The sequence below is a fragment of the Kryptolebias marmoratus genome, linkage group LG5 (assembly GCF_001649575.2).
Source record: "Kryptolebias marmoratus isolate JLee-2015 linkage group LG5, ASM164957v2, whole genome shotgun sequence".
Taxonomy (NCBI): Eukaryota; Metazoa; Chordata; class Actinopteri; order Cyprinodontiformes; family Rivulidae; genus Kryptolebias; species Kryptolebias marmoratus.
Genome location: NC_051434.1, coordinates 10,297,391 through 10,314,459, shown reverse-complemented (window position 1 = coordinate 10,314,459; position 17,069 = coordinate 10,297,391). Strand labels below are relative to the sequence as shown.

Here is a 17,069-nt window from a genome sequence, read left to right as displayed (position 1 = left end):
TAGCGGTTCGAGTTTCCTCCCGGGCGCTTTTTTCAGACGCAGCGGTTTCCGGCCTGAGATCAACAGAAGTTTGACATTCGTTCGGTCTCATTTTCCTTCGGTGTAAACATGGGCTCTCTGACGTTGAACTCTTTGAAACAAATAATGAGAGCAATGGTGGACCACGCGGGCTTTGACAGAGTCTTGAACAAGGTAAACGCTTCCACAGCCGGACGTGTCCGTCTTATTTCAGTGTTATAAACGCTGTCTGGACGTTTTCCCCTCAGGTGAACGTGTTGTCTGCCAGCCCGGGGAAGGTGGTGTGTGAGATGCGGGTGGAGGAGGAGCACACTAACCGGGGTGGGACGATGCACGGCGGGTTAACAGCCACCCTGGTGGATGTCATCTCCACCATGGCCATCATGAACAGCGAGAGGGGAGCCCCCGGGGTCAGTGTGGACATGAACATAACGTGAGTCCGAAAAAACGTCAACCTGAAATCGTTTCAAAGGCTGAAATGCAACGTGGAGGTTTTTATTTTACAGCTTTACAAGTAAACTGTAGGTTTTAGTCAGCCATTTTTTTTGTTTGTGAACGTTTTCAGAGGGCCTGAATGTCTTCAAACATTAACGCACAAATTTAAAACTAACTCGTGGCAGTAAACTCCAGCGTTCTTGCTGTCTTGTGGGATTGAAAATTAACTCCATAAACAACAAATCACTGCCTTGCAGGTACATGAATGCTGCCAAGATGGGGGAAGATGTTCTCATCACCGCTCAAGTCCTCAAGCAGGGCCGGACGCTCGCATTCGCCACGGTAGACCTCACCAGCAAAGCCACCGGGAAGATCATCGCACAAGGGAGGCACACAAAACATCTTGGCAGCAGCTAAAATTCTCCCCTTCGTGCCCGCGGATCAAACTTGTATTGTGTAAAACGCTGTGCTATCAAAACCTGGGTCGCTGGGTGACGATGCTCACTAGTTTCTGTATGTAAATAAGCTCTCTGTGTCAAAAACTGTAATAATAAAATTGACAGGTGCTACTACTTCATATTCACCTAAAGGCTCGTATTTCTTTTTGTTGTCAGATGTGATAAGCAGTCTATCCTGCTTTGAGACTCATTGATTGGTGCACATGCAATAAGGCAACTGGACAAAGAGTTAGGCTTTCAGAATTTGCACTGTATTGGGATATGCTCAGCAGTAATGATTCGAGAACCAACAGAAAAAAACAAAAACCCAGAAGGTACAAGCCTTACACCCTTTCAAATGAACACACTGAATCAACGAGGATCAAATTTGTACATACTATTTATAGTTTTTAATAAGCAAGCTGGCAACAGCCAGATTTCAATTCGATGAGCAAATTATCGCAATTTTAGTAGGTCGAATTAAAGAAATCAGTTAGCTTTCAGCATGTTAAGTATGTTAAACAAATCTTATTTTCTCACCAACCCATATCCCCCAGAAAAACAAAGCATAAAACATCAGAATTCAGTAGCTTTAAATGAATAGTGCATGAACGGTTCAAACGGTGAAAATCAACATCTAACCAACATTTTGTGTACAATGCCTTTCAAGACACTTGAGATTTGAGCAAAAGACCTGCCTAGTATGTTTCAGATTGAAGCAAATGACACAAAAACATTGTAAGAGTCCAGCAAAAACACTAAGGCGATTTATAAGCAACACCTACACCATATGATTTGACAAATACCGTTTGTCTTATCTTTGCTTATCGAGGCGTTTTAACACCTAATTCCACCCATCCCTGGTCAAAAGATTGCGTAAAGTTGTTTTAGAAATCCCAGTGACATTACAAACAAGCTTTAACAATCCTTTCTTATGACAAGGATATAAGACATGTCCATCTCAGAACCACCATGAAGACCTGTGTTTTGCTTGTTCCTGTTTAGATGCAACATAAAGAGTTCATTCAGTGACCGGTGCTGTTGGCTCTGAGAGAACAACCAACCACTCAAAATCAATGTTCATGCAGGTTTGAATGAACAAAATGGAAAATAAAATAAAAAATAAAGGGGTGAGTGAGGTGAAGGGAATGAGGAGGAAGTAAAAAAAAAAAAAAAAAGTAAAGGAATTTGGGGAAAAAAATGGGAGTGCGAGGGGGACAAAACAAAAAAGGATGGGGACTGAATCAGCGTCAGGTCAGGAAGAGGAGAATGAGCGGGGAACAAAAAGGAGATCCAAGTACAAGTTCAAATCTTTTAAAAAGGGAAAAAGGGAGGAGATGAGTACATCAATTTGCTTCTGAAGGCTTAGGCAGGAAGGAGAGGGGCGGGGAAAGGCTCTTCTCTGTGTGGCTGGGTGAAGTGGGGAGCCTTAATCAGGCATGTATGGGCGGAGGTGATCCTCGACGTCTCCCACACCCCAGCAGGTGAGCTGGTCCTGGGGCAAGTACAGGCACAGGCTGCACAACTTGAAAACTGTGGCCTTGGTTTTAGGAGTCTGAAACAATCACCAAGAGAACATTTGTGAACGGACGCGTTTGAAGGCCGTTTGAGATTTCTACTTTTCAGAACAGCCCCTTCATATCTGCGGGCTGGCTCTCACCTGTAAGTGTTGTCTATCCATGAAGAGGAATACAGACTGAGTTGGGTTGTTCATGACCATTCCAGCCTTGTCTTTACGACCCAGCGCATGCAGACACTGCTTCTCGTAGTCTCCATGATGAAATTCAAACTTGGCCTGAGCATGACAGGAAAGACTTGTTAAATGCAGCTGCAGCTGGTAAAACAGAAAACTAAAATTTATGTCTTTGCTTAACATATGCACTTCCTGTCATGTGGAAACTCTGTACACAGGGTTTACCATGTTTAAATCTTGCTTTTAGTCTTCCTCAATAGTGTGTTTAAGTTAAACTTCCCCACCCAGTTTAATATCTAACAGGAACATCTGTCCTGTGCGATCCGATTGCCATCAGATAGCACTAAATACAAGAGCCTCGATATCCATTAAAACGTCTTCATTTAGACCACTTTGACAATCTGGACGTCTCAAGGTTAAAATCAAAGCTCACTCAGCTGCTGGCTGATTAAAGACAAACAGCCAAACTTGGGAATATTCAGCTTTTTTTATTAGCTTAAGGTTTTAACGAACTGTTCATCAAATTCCTGCTCAATAAATGTTTATTTTGCCAGGATTTTATTAATCTGAGTGGATTACCAGAACACTGCAGGATGAGTTTCTCTTAATTTTTTTTTTTTGACCTTGTGGTCACTGCACGATTAAATGTGCTGCATCAAACGCAGGACAACAGTCTGAGCATAGTTAGATTTTTGACTAATTAAAGATTCAAAAAAAGTTAAAAAACAAAAACACCAGCATACTAATTAAAGATATCGCTGACTTTAGTAAAGATGCAGAAGGAGCGGGTGGTATGCTGCTTTATTTCTCCCATATCGTGCCTGTTGGATATTTAAGCTTATTAAGAGTTGTGTACTAAATAACTCCACACAGATGCAGCTCAAATGGCTCAGAGCTATGTTGATGTGATTTTTACAGAAACATCCGCTTCATCACATCCAGCAGCCCACTGTGTGCGACGTGGCTGAGCAGGTATTTCACACCCGATCGCCATAACGTTTTTGGGGCACGCATTCTACTGCGAGGCGCGAATGCTCTCTGAGCCGCCCACATGCAATCGGGTCACATGAGACAGAAGCTAGTGTACGGTCTGAAGTGCCAATGTCTGACCTGAACAGGCCTAAAGGGTTCATCCTCAGCCCCCTTCCATCTGGAGAACAGCAGGCAGACGATCTTCTCAATATCGTTGCGTGGCCAAAGGATAAAATCCATTTCCTGTGTGCAGCCTATCACATCCTACAATGAGAGGAGGGGGGGATGACAGCCTATTACCGTGAGTATAAGTCACACAACCTTTTCTTTTCAGGCGGGTCAGTCTTACCCTTCGCATTGACTGGTATCGGGGGGCGTGCAGTTGAACAACATCTTTCTGCAGGAGTTCTATCGAACTTTCAAGCGAGTAGCTCGAATCGCGCACACCTCTTAGGATGTTTTCTTCATAGTTGTTGGTCATCACAGGCACCACTTCAGCAACCTCAAAAAGAGCAGACTTCTTCTTCTGTAAAACAAAAAAACACCACATTTATGTCTTTGTTTCGCCACAGTCAAATAACTAAAAGTGCTAGAAATAAATGCAAACCTTTTCCTTGAATACAAAGGCAATATAAATCTTGAAGTCAAACTGATCAGCCAAAGATTCCCTTTTCTTTCGAAGTTGAGCTCGAAGACGATTTCTTGTTTGGTTTCTTCGCGAAGTTGGGTCCCCCATGGTTAGATATTTTTTGTCGGTAGTGTCTTTTTTCGCCCCCTCTTGTGTTGCGTGCTTCTGCGACACCCTCTAGTCTTGCATTTACTACGTCTGATAAAGAATGGAGCTAACAAGGCATCAAAACTAGATCCTCTACGCGCTAACAATAAACCGAAATCGATGATAAAACTAAGTCATTTTGATTTTTTTGTTGTTGTTGTCGTTTTTGTTTTGTTGCAGAAGGGGAATGGTCAAAAGGCTAAGACTACATCTCCTTGATCAAAAAAAAAAAAAAATAGAAATCGATGTTTAAGACATGACTTTGAAGCCAATTTTTGTTCCAACCTGCCACTAAATGAATCACAACAAATTTTAAGCTAACAGCAACTCAAATGTGACTTTTTTTAAATATATGTTGTTAAAAGCCAACAGAAGCGGCCACTACCACAACAAACACATACCTGTTATACTTTTCCTAGTGAGACCGTGAGCTACAGAGAGCAGACACATGTTGGATTATTTGGGTCATTTCAGAGCCCCTCATCCATGGCTGCTGGGTTTGTTTGTTTGTTTGTTTCTCTGCAGAGACAGAGCTATGAGCGTGTTACAGACGGACAAACATGGCAGCTAAACACAGATGCCAGGAGATCTTGGCACCGGATAACAACAGACACTAACTGCGAAAGTAACTCGACATTTCCTCAACTTTTTTTTTTTTTTGGCTGTCACTCCTTCGGCCCAGGGCCTGTGGCGTGGCCACAGCTGGTAGTCATGATGTGGGCGTTTTTTAAGCACACTAAAGTGAGCTAGGTTCTCATTTCTGACATCAACGACAAAAGCTACATCTTATTTGTTGTTGTTGTTGATAAGTTTGTTTAAACGAGGCTCACGGTCTGTCGGTCATCCTGACGTGTTTACATTTTCTCGGCTCGGTTTAACGCGACTACCAGCGCTGTTTGACGAGCAGAGGCCAGCAATGTTTGGCCGACTAACTGTTTCTGCTTGCGCTCAGCATTTCAGCTAGATAAAACTCGCCCTCAGACGCGTCCTGTCAACATTTTTTTGGTTTTGTTTTGTTTTAAGACAACAATCAGCCCGGTGATCAGCGGGCAAACCGACAACAACCGCTGTGAGGCGAGGGTAATGGGAAGTTAACCGAACGAAATCTGCCCCCCTTTTTCACGTCTGAAGTTTCGAGCTGTTCGCTTGTTCTTTCTCTTTTCTTCAGTCGTCACAACCTCCGGCTCGCCCTGCCGCATGCCATGTCAAGATAAGTCGACAATCCAGCGGGAATCCTCCGTTCTTTTAGTCGACATGTGGCGCGTTCTGTCTCCCGGTGGGCCCATGGTTAACGGCGTGTCGTCCCAACGTCTTTCCGTTTGGTTTCTTTGTGTGTGTGTTGTTTTTTTTTCCAGGGCAGCTAATAACGGCGCAAACGAGCTCCCCGCGGCCTCCCACACCAAAATGGCTGCGCAAGACAGCTACAATGACGTGAAGTGGGGGGTGGACACGTGACACGCACGAGGAATAATAAACTTGACCGGTGATTGGCGGGCGTACCACGTGACCGAGTGGGCGTATTTAAGCCGCTCTGGCGCGAGATCGTCAGTATTCAAGCAGCCGCGCGACCAGTTTGTTTAAGCAGCGAAAAGGTGAGCTAATGGCTTCCAGCGTAGCGGAAATAAGGTTTTGATTTAATTTTCTTTACCGCTGCTGTTTGTCACAGCGCGGACAAGGCTCCTAATTAAAAACAAAACATTTTTGACTGTTTTGTGACGTTGCAAGGCTCAACACGGAGCTGCTTTTGACTTGGCTCCGAGAATTAGCTTGTGTGTTTAGCATTAGCTAACACCATGTTTACATGGTCTTTCGCCCTGAAGTTAATTAAAATGAAGCTTTACAACCAGCTAATTAGTTGCCAGATGCCAGGCTAACTTTGGATTTGTGTATCAGGTTAAACAAATGTTCTGACTTTTCTCTAATTTCTCACTAGATCCCCGTAAAGAAAATGAATACCACTGGAAACTTAAAACCGAGTCAAAAGTCCAACGAGAATATAAAGGTAAGCGATTATTTTCGTCTGAAATTGTGTATTTTTAATGTTTCTAAATTGCTTCATTAAGTCACTTCAGGTTAAGAGAGTAGCAAAGTCTGTTTTTGTACTCAAAATCTCAACAGCTACTAATTTAACCAAAAATATATACTTTTTTTAAGTTTATTACCATAATCTGGATCTTTAATCTTTTTTTTTTTAGGCAATTACAGGCTATTTGATTGTTTTACAAAGGACAGTGAAGTTAATGACCCATTGTTCAAATTTAAAATCTAGTCACAAACCTTGACTTCATGTTTTTACTAATAGGATTATCTGTTTTATAAAAATTGGTGTTATTAATCTGACAGCTGTTTAGGCTAGTTTAAACTCCTAAAAAACATGACTTGTTTGTTTTTACGTAAAATGGGACTAACAGACTGTCTCATACAGCGATCAATAACGTAGCGTTGCTTTTTCTCCTGCAACAAAGAACTACCCGTTTAAAATCCCTAAAAGATGACATTTTATCTGACTCAAACAATAGCACTGTAAGGTCTGGCCAAATATTAACAGGGCACCCTCATTTGCATTCAAGAACAACTTTCCCACGGCTGTTAAGTCGATCTGCTCCTTTTCACACACCTGTGCTCTGTTGAGACGCCTCTCCTATGGCCTCTGCCATGGTGACGGTGTAACTAAAGCTAAGCCTGGCTGAATAGAGGCTTTGAAAATGAGAAATTGGTTTCCCATGGGGCTCAATCACAACTTAATACAGACCAGCGTAGTGTAGGATCTGTAGCTGTTGCTAACACGTGGTAAAATTTTAATTTTGTCTTGCAGAGCTTTTTTGTGCAATCGCAAAATAAAATGGGACAACCCAGGCAAAGTTTGCAGGTCCTTCAACCCTCAGCAGTCAACACAAGTTTGGGGTCTGCTCAGGTATGTGATTCCTTATTTAAAGGACCTGATCTGTATTGATTGCATTAGTGGGATAACAAGTTAAAGTCCAGTACAATGCATGATCTAGTTTCTAAATGGGGTGGTGTTTTTGTTTTTTCTCAGATGGGAAAAGTTATTCCCAAGCGAAAACACTGGATACCCGATCAAACTAGAGGTCCCAAGAGGGTAAAGATGGAAGTTAAATCCACACAAACGGAAGAAGCCGATTGTTTACCAGATGGCGTCTCCAGAGAAGCTTATGACCTTATGGTCAGAGGTACACATGTGATGTTTCATAATTGTTAATATTACATGGTTAAGTTTACTACTTGGCTTTGTCTTTAACTTCTTCTGTTGTTGTAGAAACGCCGCCTTCCGCTTACTGGAAAGAAGTAGCCGAGGAGCGGCGAAAGGCATTGTACAACGTCCTACAGGAGAATGAGAAGGTGAGTTAATCACTGAGAGTCTGCTAATGTTTAGCTGTTCAGGCGGTTCCCACGCTCCCACTGGATCGACCTTTGTGGCCCCAGTCCAGCTGGCAGTTAATCAATTTAAAGGAACTCTGCACCTAAAGACTCTGATAACACGAGCTTGAGTCGAAATGAAAGGCGTTGGCATTTTTCCACAATCCCACCCAGTTTTTAATTTCCTTCTGGGATCAATGAAGTATAGATCTATAGTATGATTTTTCTGTCACTTTCATTGCCATTGACTTGTTTAAATTTTTGTTAAACTGGTTTATTTCCTAAAATAACTTTATTTTTCTTTTTAAAATCAGTTGCATAAAGACATTGAGGCCAGAGACGAACAGATTGGGCAGCTTCAGAGTGAAAACGAAGAGCTGCAGGAGCTGGCGCAGCACGTTCAGTACATGGCTGACATGATCGAGGTGTGTAACCTCTACATTACCTGAACCGCATGCACAGCTGGTGGGCCTGAAGCCAGAGGACGTTACTTAAATCTTACTTAAATTTAGTCTGGTACTTCAGAGATATCTGAAACCTGGGTTGTTTATTTTCTTTGTCCTGTTTCTTTGTTGCTGTGAGGCTTTAAATCCACTCTGGTCCTTTAATTGTTTCCAGAGTTCAGATAAAGTATAAAGTTTCACCTCAACGGTGCTTATTATCCAGAAGTGTATCAGATAGGATCAAAACTGGAGCTCTGTGATAGTAACATCTTAACTTTTTTTATTTCAAGTTTCCACTGTGCATGCATGTGATTTATTTGTTTGTTTTTTCTGTTTTGAGAATTTAAAACCTATAATTTGTGCATCATTCAACTCACTGAACTCTCTTGGTTTGGTTCTCCATAAAGCCCACATGATGTACTATTGTATCTTTTTAGAGACTGACTGGGAAATGTCCCGGCAACCTGGAGGAAATGAAGGACATTGCTCTTGATGCGGAGGAGAAGACGGCAGAGGAAGATGATGAAGAGGAGCTTGACTTCGGTGCGAGTGACGAGGAGTACGATGAGACAACAGACCAGGAAGAAGCGGGACTCTCGGAGCGGGAATAACCAGAGAAACCTCTGACTGCAGCAGGTTCTCCGTTCAAAGATGTTTACAATCTTTTTTTTTTTTTTTCAAACTGGTCATTTTTAAATGACTTTTTAATTATTTTTTTATTTTACTGCAGGGGATGATTTGGGTCATATGTAGGAACAGCTGTTTTCTGAAAGACTTCAACCCTTTTATGTAGTTAAATTAACTCAAGTGAATTGCACCAAAAACTGCTGCTGTGATGAGACGTTTCAGTTGACGTACAGGGGCTTACTCCCATGTTGCCGAATGTATCCAGAGACACTGGGTTTACAGCTGTGTACAATAAAAGCTTTATTTTCAGTTTTTTCTAATTTGTACTTAACCATTGAGTCACTCTCACTGGCTGGGCTCATCTTGTTGATTTGCTTGTAGGACTTTCCTGGCTGAGGGCTACAATGACTTTTAGACATTACAAACACCTGAACAATCCAGAGATATTGTGGTGTTAGTGCAGTTTGTCAAACTTGTACCCAAATCCACAATTGTCTTTCTGAAATAAAATTTAAGTCTTGTAATTGTTAGAATGCTATTGGCTCGCTAACTTCATAAAGTAAAGTTTGTGCAGGAAACTAAAACATAATCTAACTCCAAATTCAGAATCTCCAGCTCTGTAAAAAGAAAAAAATCAAAACAGTTTTAAATATGCAAAAATAAACTTTATTGCAACATTTGAGCACAGGAAATACTGCTGACCACAGATGAGTAGTATGCAATTAGACTGATCAGTGCAGAAGCTGTTAACCACAGATTAATCTCAGAAAATGTTGTTTTTAAAAATTGGTTTAAATAATTAAAAATGTGCACATTATACCAGCTTGTATTTTACAGTGATTAGGACTCACGTCGCCCACGAATCAAACACCAGTCAGCTGCAAGTTTGTAAAAGGAAATATTGCGTACACTGAGTGGGTTAATTTAAATACTGTACTGCTATGCACAAAACAAAACATCTGCTTTAACATTTGGACCATGTTTTGCAAAAGTCTGTATAGAAAAAAAAGACATCTGTACTTTTTAGTAAGAACTTCACTCATTTACAGGTTATGTTACAAGAAAAAGATGAATACAAATACTCAATATGGCTTCGAGTTGGACTGAGATGTTACATCCAACTGTAACAAAATCTATTGTTTTTTTTAAATTTAAATTGTGCTTCTTTAGATAGGTCTGTTCTGGCTGTCATGAAAATACATTCCCCTTAAAAAAAAAAAGTAAACTTTAAAATCAGTTTCCTTTGGTTACAGTAAATGTACTCAAAGTAACATTTATAAATGTATGGAAGTCCAAATATCTTTTTTTAAAAACTTTAGGGAAGAAAACATCTGATATGCTCCAAAATAACTTTCCTTTCAAATAAAATCCTGATTAAGGTAAAAACATGACAATATACATGATATACAATTAATTCATGTTATCTGCTCTACTTGTATAAGTCCAAATAATACAGTTATGAGTAAATAAGATAACAGGTTTATGTGGAGTTTGTCACTGTGCATTAGAACCAGACTCAGTAGTACAGTTTCTGTGAGAAAAGCAGGACTTAGAAGTCAGTTTTTCCACATAAGATGCTGTAAAACAAAACGGACCCAGAAAATATTATTCTGTAATAAAACATTTTTATAATCTTGTCATTAAGTCGCACGTTGTGTATGAGTACAGCGTTGATACTCAACGCAGCAGACCCTCCTCTCTGTACCAACTCCGACTTATTGCCCCGCAGGAGGAGAAAGTTTACAAAAACATATCAGATCAAGGCTCAGGTGGTCAAAGCTGACAAAAATCACATGGGGGGGTTCTCACGTCAGCCAGGTGCAAAAAAACAAACAATATATGTACAAAAAATTGCACTTCTTAAAACTGCAAGCATGAGATGTAAACTGCTGAGTGAGTGAACCGCGGGCACCGTTCCCGACCTGCTTCACTGTGGGGGGGAGGACACTTCAAATTATAATAAAAGGTGTGCACATTAGTTGATAGTCATAACTAGAAATCTGTCAAAGCTGGAATAAGTTAAATCATTTACAAACTTGTGAGAATAAAGCTTAAAAAGTTACAGCTTCAAGAGTTTATGAACACATTTACCACCATGATCAATCACAGGCTGCATCGATCGACTTAAAAGCATCAATTCTACTGTAATTATTGGATTTGAATAAGTTATGAGCAGTTTCATTGTTTGTCATCTTAATATTAAAGGAGCTCATGTATAATTAGTGGAATCGATGCATCCCGTCATGAAGGATCATAAAAAAAGCAAACTTGAGCTTCGTGTTTATAAAATTTTGAAACTGTAACCTGTTTATTCTCAGAAAATTTACACTACAAGTTTGTAAATGATTTTACTTATTCGAGAGTTTAGAAGTTTCTAGTTAACTAGATTAATATGCACACCTTTCCAGCTGTAAATACACATTTTGTTTTTACAGCGTCCCTGCCCCATATTTCACTTCAACACACAAAGACCGGAAACTGCTTTCTAACCTCACTTCACCCCCAGCTTCTAAAATATGTCTCCTCCGACCACACAAGTCTCTAAAACATACTAGAAAAAGATCTAATTCAATGTTAAACCGCATACTGTATGTCTCACGCCTGCGTAAAAGATGCCATATTTACAAGCTCTACAGCAGCGCGCAACCTTCTGAAAAATGAAACGTTTCAAATGCAAAACAACCAACTAAAACATGCTGCAGGAATTATAGAGATGTAATGTTTCGAGTCACACAGCTGACTGGAACAATCACGATATCAGTGTGTGTGTGTGTGTGTGTGTGTGTTTGTGCGGCGGTGCTTAAAAGGAGGGTGATTGAAGGGTGAAGACGTGTCCTCGGGCTCTGCAGCAGCTTTGTGTCCAGGTCCAACTCTAGTTTAACCCGTCTGGCTCAGAAAGCAGGTGGGGGAGACGAGTGCGTGTGCAGGAGGGGTTCAGGTTGTGTGTTAAGACCGTTTGTTTGGTGTTAGTAGGAATTAAAAACAGAAAACCCTCTCGGCAGCAGGATGGAAAACACACCAGCCTCTGGGAGGTGTGCAGTGTGCTGCTCAAGCTGTCCTCTGAGGGGTCTGTCATTTTCTGTCTTAAGGGGCGTAGCGGCTCAGAAGGCAGTGGTGACAGCGTTTCCTCGCCGCGTGCCCAAACGGATCATCTCCCCCACCACCCTGTCCAGCTGCTCGTAGGCCAGCCGCCCCTCCTCGCCTGCAACGACCACCAGAGTTAGAAACACTGCCTTAAGTAAAGGCAAAAAACAAAAGATATTTTAACAAATATAAATCATCAAAAGGAAAAAGGTATAGTCCAGTCATTTCAGTCAGCTGTAAAACACAAACAGCTAAAGGATACTACATTCCTGCTTCTGGGTCACTTATCTGCCGTGTTAGCAAAATATCTAATGAACCACTGGACAGATTTTGTTGAAACATTCAGGAAATAATCATCAGATGCACATCTACAACTGATTACCTTATTGGTGTCAACCTAATTCAAGATGGCTGCCAGCTAACCACCTTTAGCTGAGACCTAAATGGCTTTAATTCAGTCGGTTTTACAGACACTGAGCTGAAACCTGCTGTGGTAGTAGCTGAGAGTCATCCTCAACACAGATCTCATGTGCTGCTCTTTGGGTCAAACCTTGTAAACAATATGTGGCATGGAAGGTTTTGGGCGATGTGCATTCTTTCATTAATCTTCTATTTCCAAACCTAACGATGTACGGTACCGTCTTGCTGTTATTTCTAAACTGTGGTTCGGAAACGTGAGGAAGACACGAACGATCAGCACCACTCACCAAATGTGAGCAGGGTTTCTATGGCGACGTGGCGAAGCTCCTCATCGGCTGAATCACACAGCGCTATGACCGCTTTGATACTCTCCACAGCCTACGGTCAGATAAGGTCAGGACTTTAGAGAGGGAACACGAACGCCATTTTCGAACAACACAGTTATATGTATGTATGCACAGTTAATATGCAGCACTGTGCAAAAGTCTCGAGTCATCCCTCATTTCTTTCTGTTTTTGCTTCCAAACGAGCCAGACTTTTCTGTAAAAAACTGAAGGAAGTACTTTTTAGTCCTGACATGTCTTCTTTGGTCCTTCACTTGCCCCATTTTCCAGATTTCACAACTACACAATACACTTTCATGGTGAAGTTCAAGGATTGGACAGAAAATGAGTGTTAATCACGACCACCTTAAAAGACTGCAAGAAAGTCTGGTTGTTTAGAAGCCAAGTTTAAATAAATTTGTGGTGGCTGTATACTAACGTCTCCAGAGAATAGGGGGAGGCACTGACCTGCAGGCAGCTGAGAGCCGAGCAGGCGGCCCTCTGACTCTGAACTCCAGCCTCTGACAGAGCCTGGGTGTAGCACTCCACTGCCTGCAGACGACACACACAGCAGTTGAAACGAGGCTCGTGTCGAGTCGGTTTTAAACGACCTACATGGTGGCGTTTCCTGCCGTCTGCTCACCCTCGCCCTGAAGTGCCTGTTTGAAGCTCCGGAGGAGAGGTAGTTGGCCGCTGCCTTGTTGACCCGAGGGTCCTCTGCAGTGAGTAGGGAGGCCAGGGCTCTCAGGGTGCCGTTCCGGGGCCAGAGGGTCGACAAAGGCACCTCCTCCAGTTCTGTTAGACACCGAGGATAATCCCCACTGCACAGGGCCTCTGCAAAGCTCTCTGAGGACGAAGGACACAGTGTGGTTTCACACTCAGTTCGCACCGAAACGGAGCGTGAAACTATTAGACAGCGAGGTGGTAGGTCTAACTCCGTTGCTCACCCTCTCTCCCCAGGTGCAGCAGGTGGGTCTCCATGTCCTGAACGTCATGTTCTAAGATGTAGCTGTGGAACTGAAACACAGTCAGGACGTCCTGGGAGAGAGCAGCAGCCGCGGGCGGAGGGCTGTGAGCCGCAGCCAAGTCGCTCCTGTCCACCATCTCACCCACCACCATCCCGATCACTGGAGGAACAAAACAGGATGTTTACTGCTGATCAATCACTGTATTCATGAAGCGCTGATTGTGTTTCAACTAACATCAGCGCTTCTGTCTTTATCTACTATCACTTTATATGTACAATCAAAATTCTTAGATCCTTTATTATATATTATATATTTACCCATAAAAGGCAGGCGATCATGCATGTGTTGGTTTGTCTTGTTAGCAAAGCACTGTTACTCAAATCAGTAGCAGTACTTAAATGAAACTCTCATTAAATAAAAGCAATTCATGATGGCTGAGAGTCATCTACAACACATACTCTGACCACTAACAGATTGTGTCGCATATTTGTTAAAACCTTTGGCATGTAAGGTGGCAGGCGAGATGCATTCCTACAAGAAATTATACTTTCACTGATAGAGTTTTTACTCATGAACAAAATTAAAGTCAAACCCAAAAGGAGTTTGAATCTTAAGCAGGATTGTGTTAAATCTGCGGCTGGTTTGCCAGAGTGAACTCGAGGGATGTTCCGACCTGTCTCAGCGCTGTGTGGGTGTCTCTCCTGCAGCACGGTTGTGTAGCGCTGCCTCGTGTGTTTGAACACTCTGTCCAGTGTGGTGTGGAAAAGCCCTGCAGACCCGCTGCACTCAGACCACAGAGTCATCAGCTGAGGGCGCTCGGCGAGGCTCGGGAGGACTGCAGGAACATCGCAGAACAGAGGCTCAGATGTTGCAAACCTTTAATGAAAAAACTGCACAGCTTAAAAAAAAACAACTTTATATTTTGTTACCGTCAGCAGCAGAGGTAACTGCTCCCAGCCGGTCCACGCTGATCTCTGCGAGCTCCTCCAGCAGCTGGGTCTGTCCGGACAGTTTGAGGAGCAGACTGCGACGCTGCCACACTCCGACCCCGCTGCTCAACGACTGCCGGGACGTTGAGAGAAGAACACTCATGAGGGGGGGAGGTAAACGTGAACATTTACCTTAAAGGCCACAGACATTAGAAGAAACTCTACCTGGATGAGGTGATTACAGTACTGAAGGTGGATGACGATAGCCACGTCCAGGTTTTCATTTCCAGTAGTGAGAGGCATGGGACTTCCTGCGACGCTGTTTCCCACCCCGGTGTCTTCTGTCAGGGCTTCGCTCAGGTGTCCCCTCGCCTCTGGGTGCTGGCCCCTGAGCAGCACATACCAAGAGTGACCACAGAATGGCAGCAGAAACACACAGCATTTTATTTTGGTGCTGAGGTTAAACTACAAGAAAGAGCTTAAATATTTCACACGAATCTTTGATTTTCGTTGCAATAAAACCCAAATTTAAAACCTAAACCCAAACCATAGACTGTTTACTTTTACTGATCTAGTTCTGGCAGTACTTTCTGTAAGAACTCACTCGATCCTCTCCCCATCAGTGTCAAAAAGCGGAGACTTCTGCGGGGGGCTGTTAATGCCGGCGTTATCGTCGCCGGTGTCGTCGTCGTCAAAGTCGGAGGTGTTGAGGAAGTCGAAACTCTCCAGGGCGCTCTCCACGGTCAGACTGAGGCTGGAGGACCGACTCCTGTGACCTGGGAGACGACACTGTGGAAAAACAGGACTTTAAAACCAAACACACTGATAAAAGCAAAAGGGAATAAAGATAAATGGCCGCTGTGGTTTTTAAACCTGCTGCTGAGGCTCTCAGCATTCATTCAAGTGCTAAATGTCTGTGTGAGTGATTTTCCACCACTTGACACATTAGCTTCTAGATTGGACACTTTAGACAATACTCAAGTGAAAATCTTAAAATACATATTCTAACCCGAGCTCACCTTGAGGAGGTCCTCCAGACGCATCACTTCCTGCTCCAGATCCTGCAGCTCTCTGCAGCGATGAGTCAGTGACTCTAGTTTCGTCAGAAGGCTGTGGATGGCCTCCTCCAGGCTGCTCTCCAGGAATGCCCTGCTCCCCTCTCCTGCCCAGCTCAGGCTGCCTCCACCCTCTGTGAAGCTCCCACCGGCGGGCACGATATCCGAAGAGGTCAGCCTCTTCACGAGCTGCCTGGTCAGGCTGCCCGGCTCCTCCGTGTCCAGCTCCACTGGTTTCAACTCATCGGCTTGATCCAAGAAAACGTCCTCCGGGGCTACGGTGGACAGGTGTCCGTCGGAGCACAGGGACGGAGCTGCGGAGCCGCAGTTGTAGCTGGAGTTTCGCTGGGACTCTGTGCGCTCCCACTCCGAGTCCTCTGCGACATCCACTTCATCGCTGGCGAAGCTGGCACTGGTCCTGCTCCCTCTGCTACCCGTCTCCCCGTCCTCTTCATACTCCTCCTCCTCTTCCTCCTCCACTAAATGCTCCTCTGCAATGGAGTCCTCCCTTGTTTGGAGGATCTGCGCGGGTAGGGACTCTGTTTCCGGAGGAGTGACTGTGATCTCGGGGTTGGACTGGCTCTGGGAGAAGGAGCTCTGGGCGGGACTGGGCATGGAGCCAGATGTGTCGGAGAAGGTGAAGGACAGACGTTTGCACTCGGCCACGCCACAGCCGCCGTTCTCGAAGACATCATCTGGTAAAGTGGCCTGAAACGGAAAACAAATGTCATCGCATGCAACAGAAAGCTAAGAGACTGATGTACGGCTTTAACTCTGTGCAGAAAACAGGAAAGAAAAGTTTGTCAAGATCAGAAAAAAAGCCTTGAAACAACAACGTGAACTATACTCCTCTGAAAGTACAACCACAATTTCAAAAAGGATGGGACAATAGTATTATTATTTACAATAGAACACAGTAAACATATCAAATGCTGAAACTGAACCATTTCTTTAAAGAAAGAAAAAGTAATTTTCAAGTTTGTCTCAAAAAAAGCTGGAACAGGCGCAAAAAAAGGCTGTAAAAGTAAAAATGTGCCCAACTCTTTTTGGAATCGAGGTTGTATTATGAGTGCAACTGTTCGACCAATATGGAGTCACACAGTAAAGTAACAGAGAAGAGAACTGCTTAAAGCCAGTCATGCAAAAAGCCACACGGTTCTCTGCAGCCCCCTCAGTGGGACTGAACACACCCAGCAGAGTCGGTGAGGTGGGAGGTGGAAGGGGGGGGGCACACTCAGGTCAGAGGGGGGTTAAGGGCCCACTACACACTCACATAGACCTCCAGACTGGATTTGGGCCTTGGCCGAAGCGAGGCCAGGTCACCGAAGGAGCGACTGCGCCTTAGCTTCTCGAGCAGCGTCTCTCGGAGCATTTGCAGGAAGGAGAGGCGCTGGCGCTCCACGGGATACGGCTGCCACTTCTTTACGCAGTGCAAGCGGCCATTTTATAGGACACGGTTGTGGAGAGGGACAGTGTGCAGGTCAAAGGGTTATAATGAGGTTAAATAAAGCA

General features: G+C 43.5%; 4 protein-coding genes across 7 annotated transcripts in view; 2 read left to right on the top strand and 2 right to left on the bottom strand.

The window, feature by feature from the left end:
- Nucleotides 1–2: 2 nt before the first annotated feature.
- acot13 (acyl-CoA thioesterase 13) lies at nucleotides 3–1,036 on the top strand. Its single transcript, XM_017423800.3, has 3 exons — nucleotides 3–192; nucleotides 267–451; nucleotides 711–1,036. The coding sequence occupies exons 1-3, from the start codon at nucleotides 109–111 to the stop codon at nucleotides 868–870; spliced, it is 429 nt and encodes a 142-aa protein (XP_017279289.1). The 5' UTR covers nucleotides 3–108; the 3' UTR covers nucleotides 871–1,036.
- A 104-nt stretch (nucleotides 1,037–1,140) lies between these two features.
- On the bottom strand, nucleotides 1,141–5,714 carry lg5h6orf62 (linkage group 5 C6orf62 homolog). Its single transcript, XM_017423773.3, has 5 exons — nucleotides 4,163–5,714; nucleotides 3,905–4,081; nucleotides 3,694–3,819; nucleotides 2,551–2,685; nucleotides 1,141–2,445 (listed from the first exon to the last, which is right to left on the bottom strand). The coding sequence occupies exons 1-5, from the start codon at nucleotides 4,289–4,291 to the stop codon at nucleotides 2,320–2,322; spliced, it is 693 nt and encodes a 230-aa protein (XP_017279262.1). The 5' UTR covers nucleotides 4,292–5,714; the 3' UTR covers nucleotides 1,141–2,319.
- Nucleotides 5,715–5,745: 31 nt separating this feature from the next.
- gmnn (geminin DNA replication inhibitor) lies at nucleotides 5,746–9,770 on the top strand. The gene is made up of 7 exons (XM_017423788.3): nucleotides 5,746–5,922; nucleotides 6,264–6,332; nucleotides 7,146–7,244; nucleotides 7,368–7,521; nucleotides 7,608–7,690; nucleotides 8,023–8,133; nucleotides 8,589–9,770. The coding sequence occupies exons 2-7, from the start codon at nucleotides 6,279–6,281 to the stop codon at nucleotides 8,760–8,762; spliced, it is 675 nt and encodes a 224-aa protein (XP_017279277.1). The 5' UTR covers nucleotides 5,746–5,922; nucleotides 6,264–6,278; the 3' UTR covers nucleotides 8,763–9,770.
- A 493-nt stretch (nucleotides 9,771–10,263) lies between these two features.
- Nucleotides 10,264–17,069, bottom strand: part of ripor2 (RHO family interacting cell polarization regulator 2) — a 57,006-nt gene continuing 50,200 nt past the window's right edge. For 3 of the 4 annotated variants that reach the window (XM_017423721.3, XM_017423738.3, XM_017423744.3), the window contains exons 13-23: nucleotides 16,831–16,977; nucleotides 15,522–16,265; nucleotides 15,107–15,291; nucleotides 14,728–14,890; nucleotides 14,503–14,635; nucleotides 14,247–14,408; nucleotides 13,553–13,732; nucleotides 13,249–13,451; nucleotides 13,074–13,157; nucleotides 12,570–12,660; nucleotides 10,264–11,980 (exon numbers count right to left, since the gene is read on the bottom strand). In XM_017423721.3, the coding sequence (XP_017279210.1) occupies nucleotides 11,880–11,980; nucleotides 12,570–12,660; nucleotides 13,074–13,157; nucleotides 13,249–13,451; nucleotides 13,553–13,732; nucleotides 14,247–14,408; nucleotides 14,503–14,635; nucleotides 14,728–14,890; nucleotides 15,107–15,291; nucleotides 15,522–16,265; nucleotides 16,831–16,977 (2,193 nt within the window). In that variant the 3' untranslated portion in view covers nucleotides 10,264–11,879. The remainder of the gene's footprint in view (nucleotides 11,981–12,569; nucleotides 12,661–13,073; nucleotides 13,158–13,248; nucleotides 13,452–13,552; nucleotides 13,733–14,246; nucleotides 14,409–14,502; nucleotides 14,636–14,727; nucleotides 14,891–15,106; nucleotides 15,292–15,521; nucleotides 16,266–16,830; nucleotides 16,978–17,069) is intronic. The other variant, XM_017423753.3, reaches the window with a different exon arrangement.

Bases quoted from the DNA above. Each gene is read 5' to 3' on its own strand.
- acot13 (XM_017423800.3), top strand. From the start codon at position 109: ATGGGCTCTCTGACGTTGAACTCTTTGAAACAAATAATGAGAGCAATG. The intron at 193-266 runs GTAAACGCTTCC...TTTTCCCCTCAG, and splicing joins TTGACAGAGTCTTGAACAAG to GTGAACGTGTTGTCTGCCAG. The intron at 452-710 runs GTGAGTCCGAAA...ACTGCCTTGCAG, and splicing joins AGTGTGGACATGAACATAAC to GTACATGAATGCTGCCAAGA.
- lg5h6orf62 (XM_017423773.3), bottom strand. From the start codon at position 4,291: ATGGGGGACCCAACTTCGCGAAGAAACCAAACAAGAAATCGTCTTCGA. The intron at 4,082-4,162 runs GTTTGCATTTAT...TTTGTTTTACAG, and splicing joins CCTTTGTATTCAAGGAAAAG to AAGAAGAAGTCTGCTCTTTT. The intron at 2,446-2,550 runs GTGAGAGCCAGC...TGATTGTTTCAG, and splicing joins TGGATAGACAACACTTACAG to ACTCCTAAAACCAAGGCCAC.
- gmnn (XM_017423788.3), top strand. From the start codon at position 6,279: ATGAATACCACTGGAAACTTAAAACCGAGTCAAAAGTCCAACGAGAAT. The intron at 6,333-7,145 runs GTAAGCGATTAT...TTTGTCTTGCAG, and splicing joins AGTCCAACGAGAATATAAAG to AGCTTTTTTGTGCAATCGCA. The intron at 8,134-8,588 runs GTGTGTAACCTC...GTATCTTTTTAG, and splicing joins ACATGGCTGACATGATCGAG to AGACTGACTGGGAAATGTCC.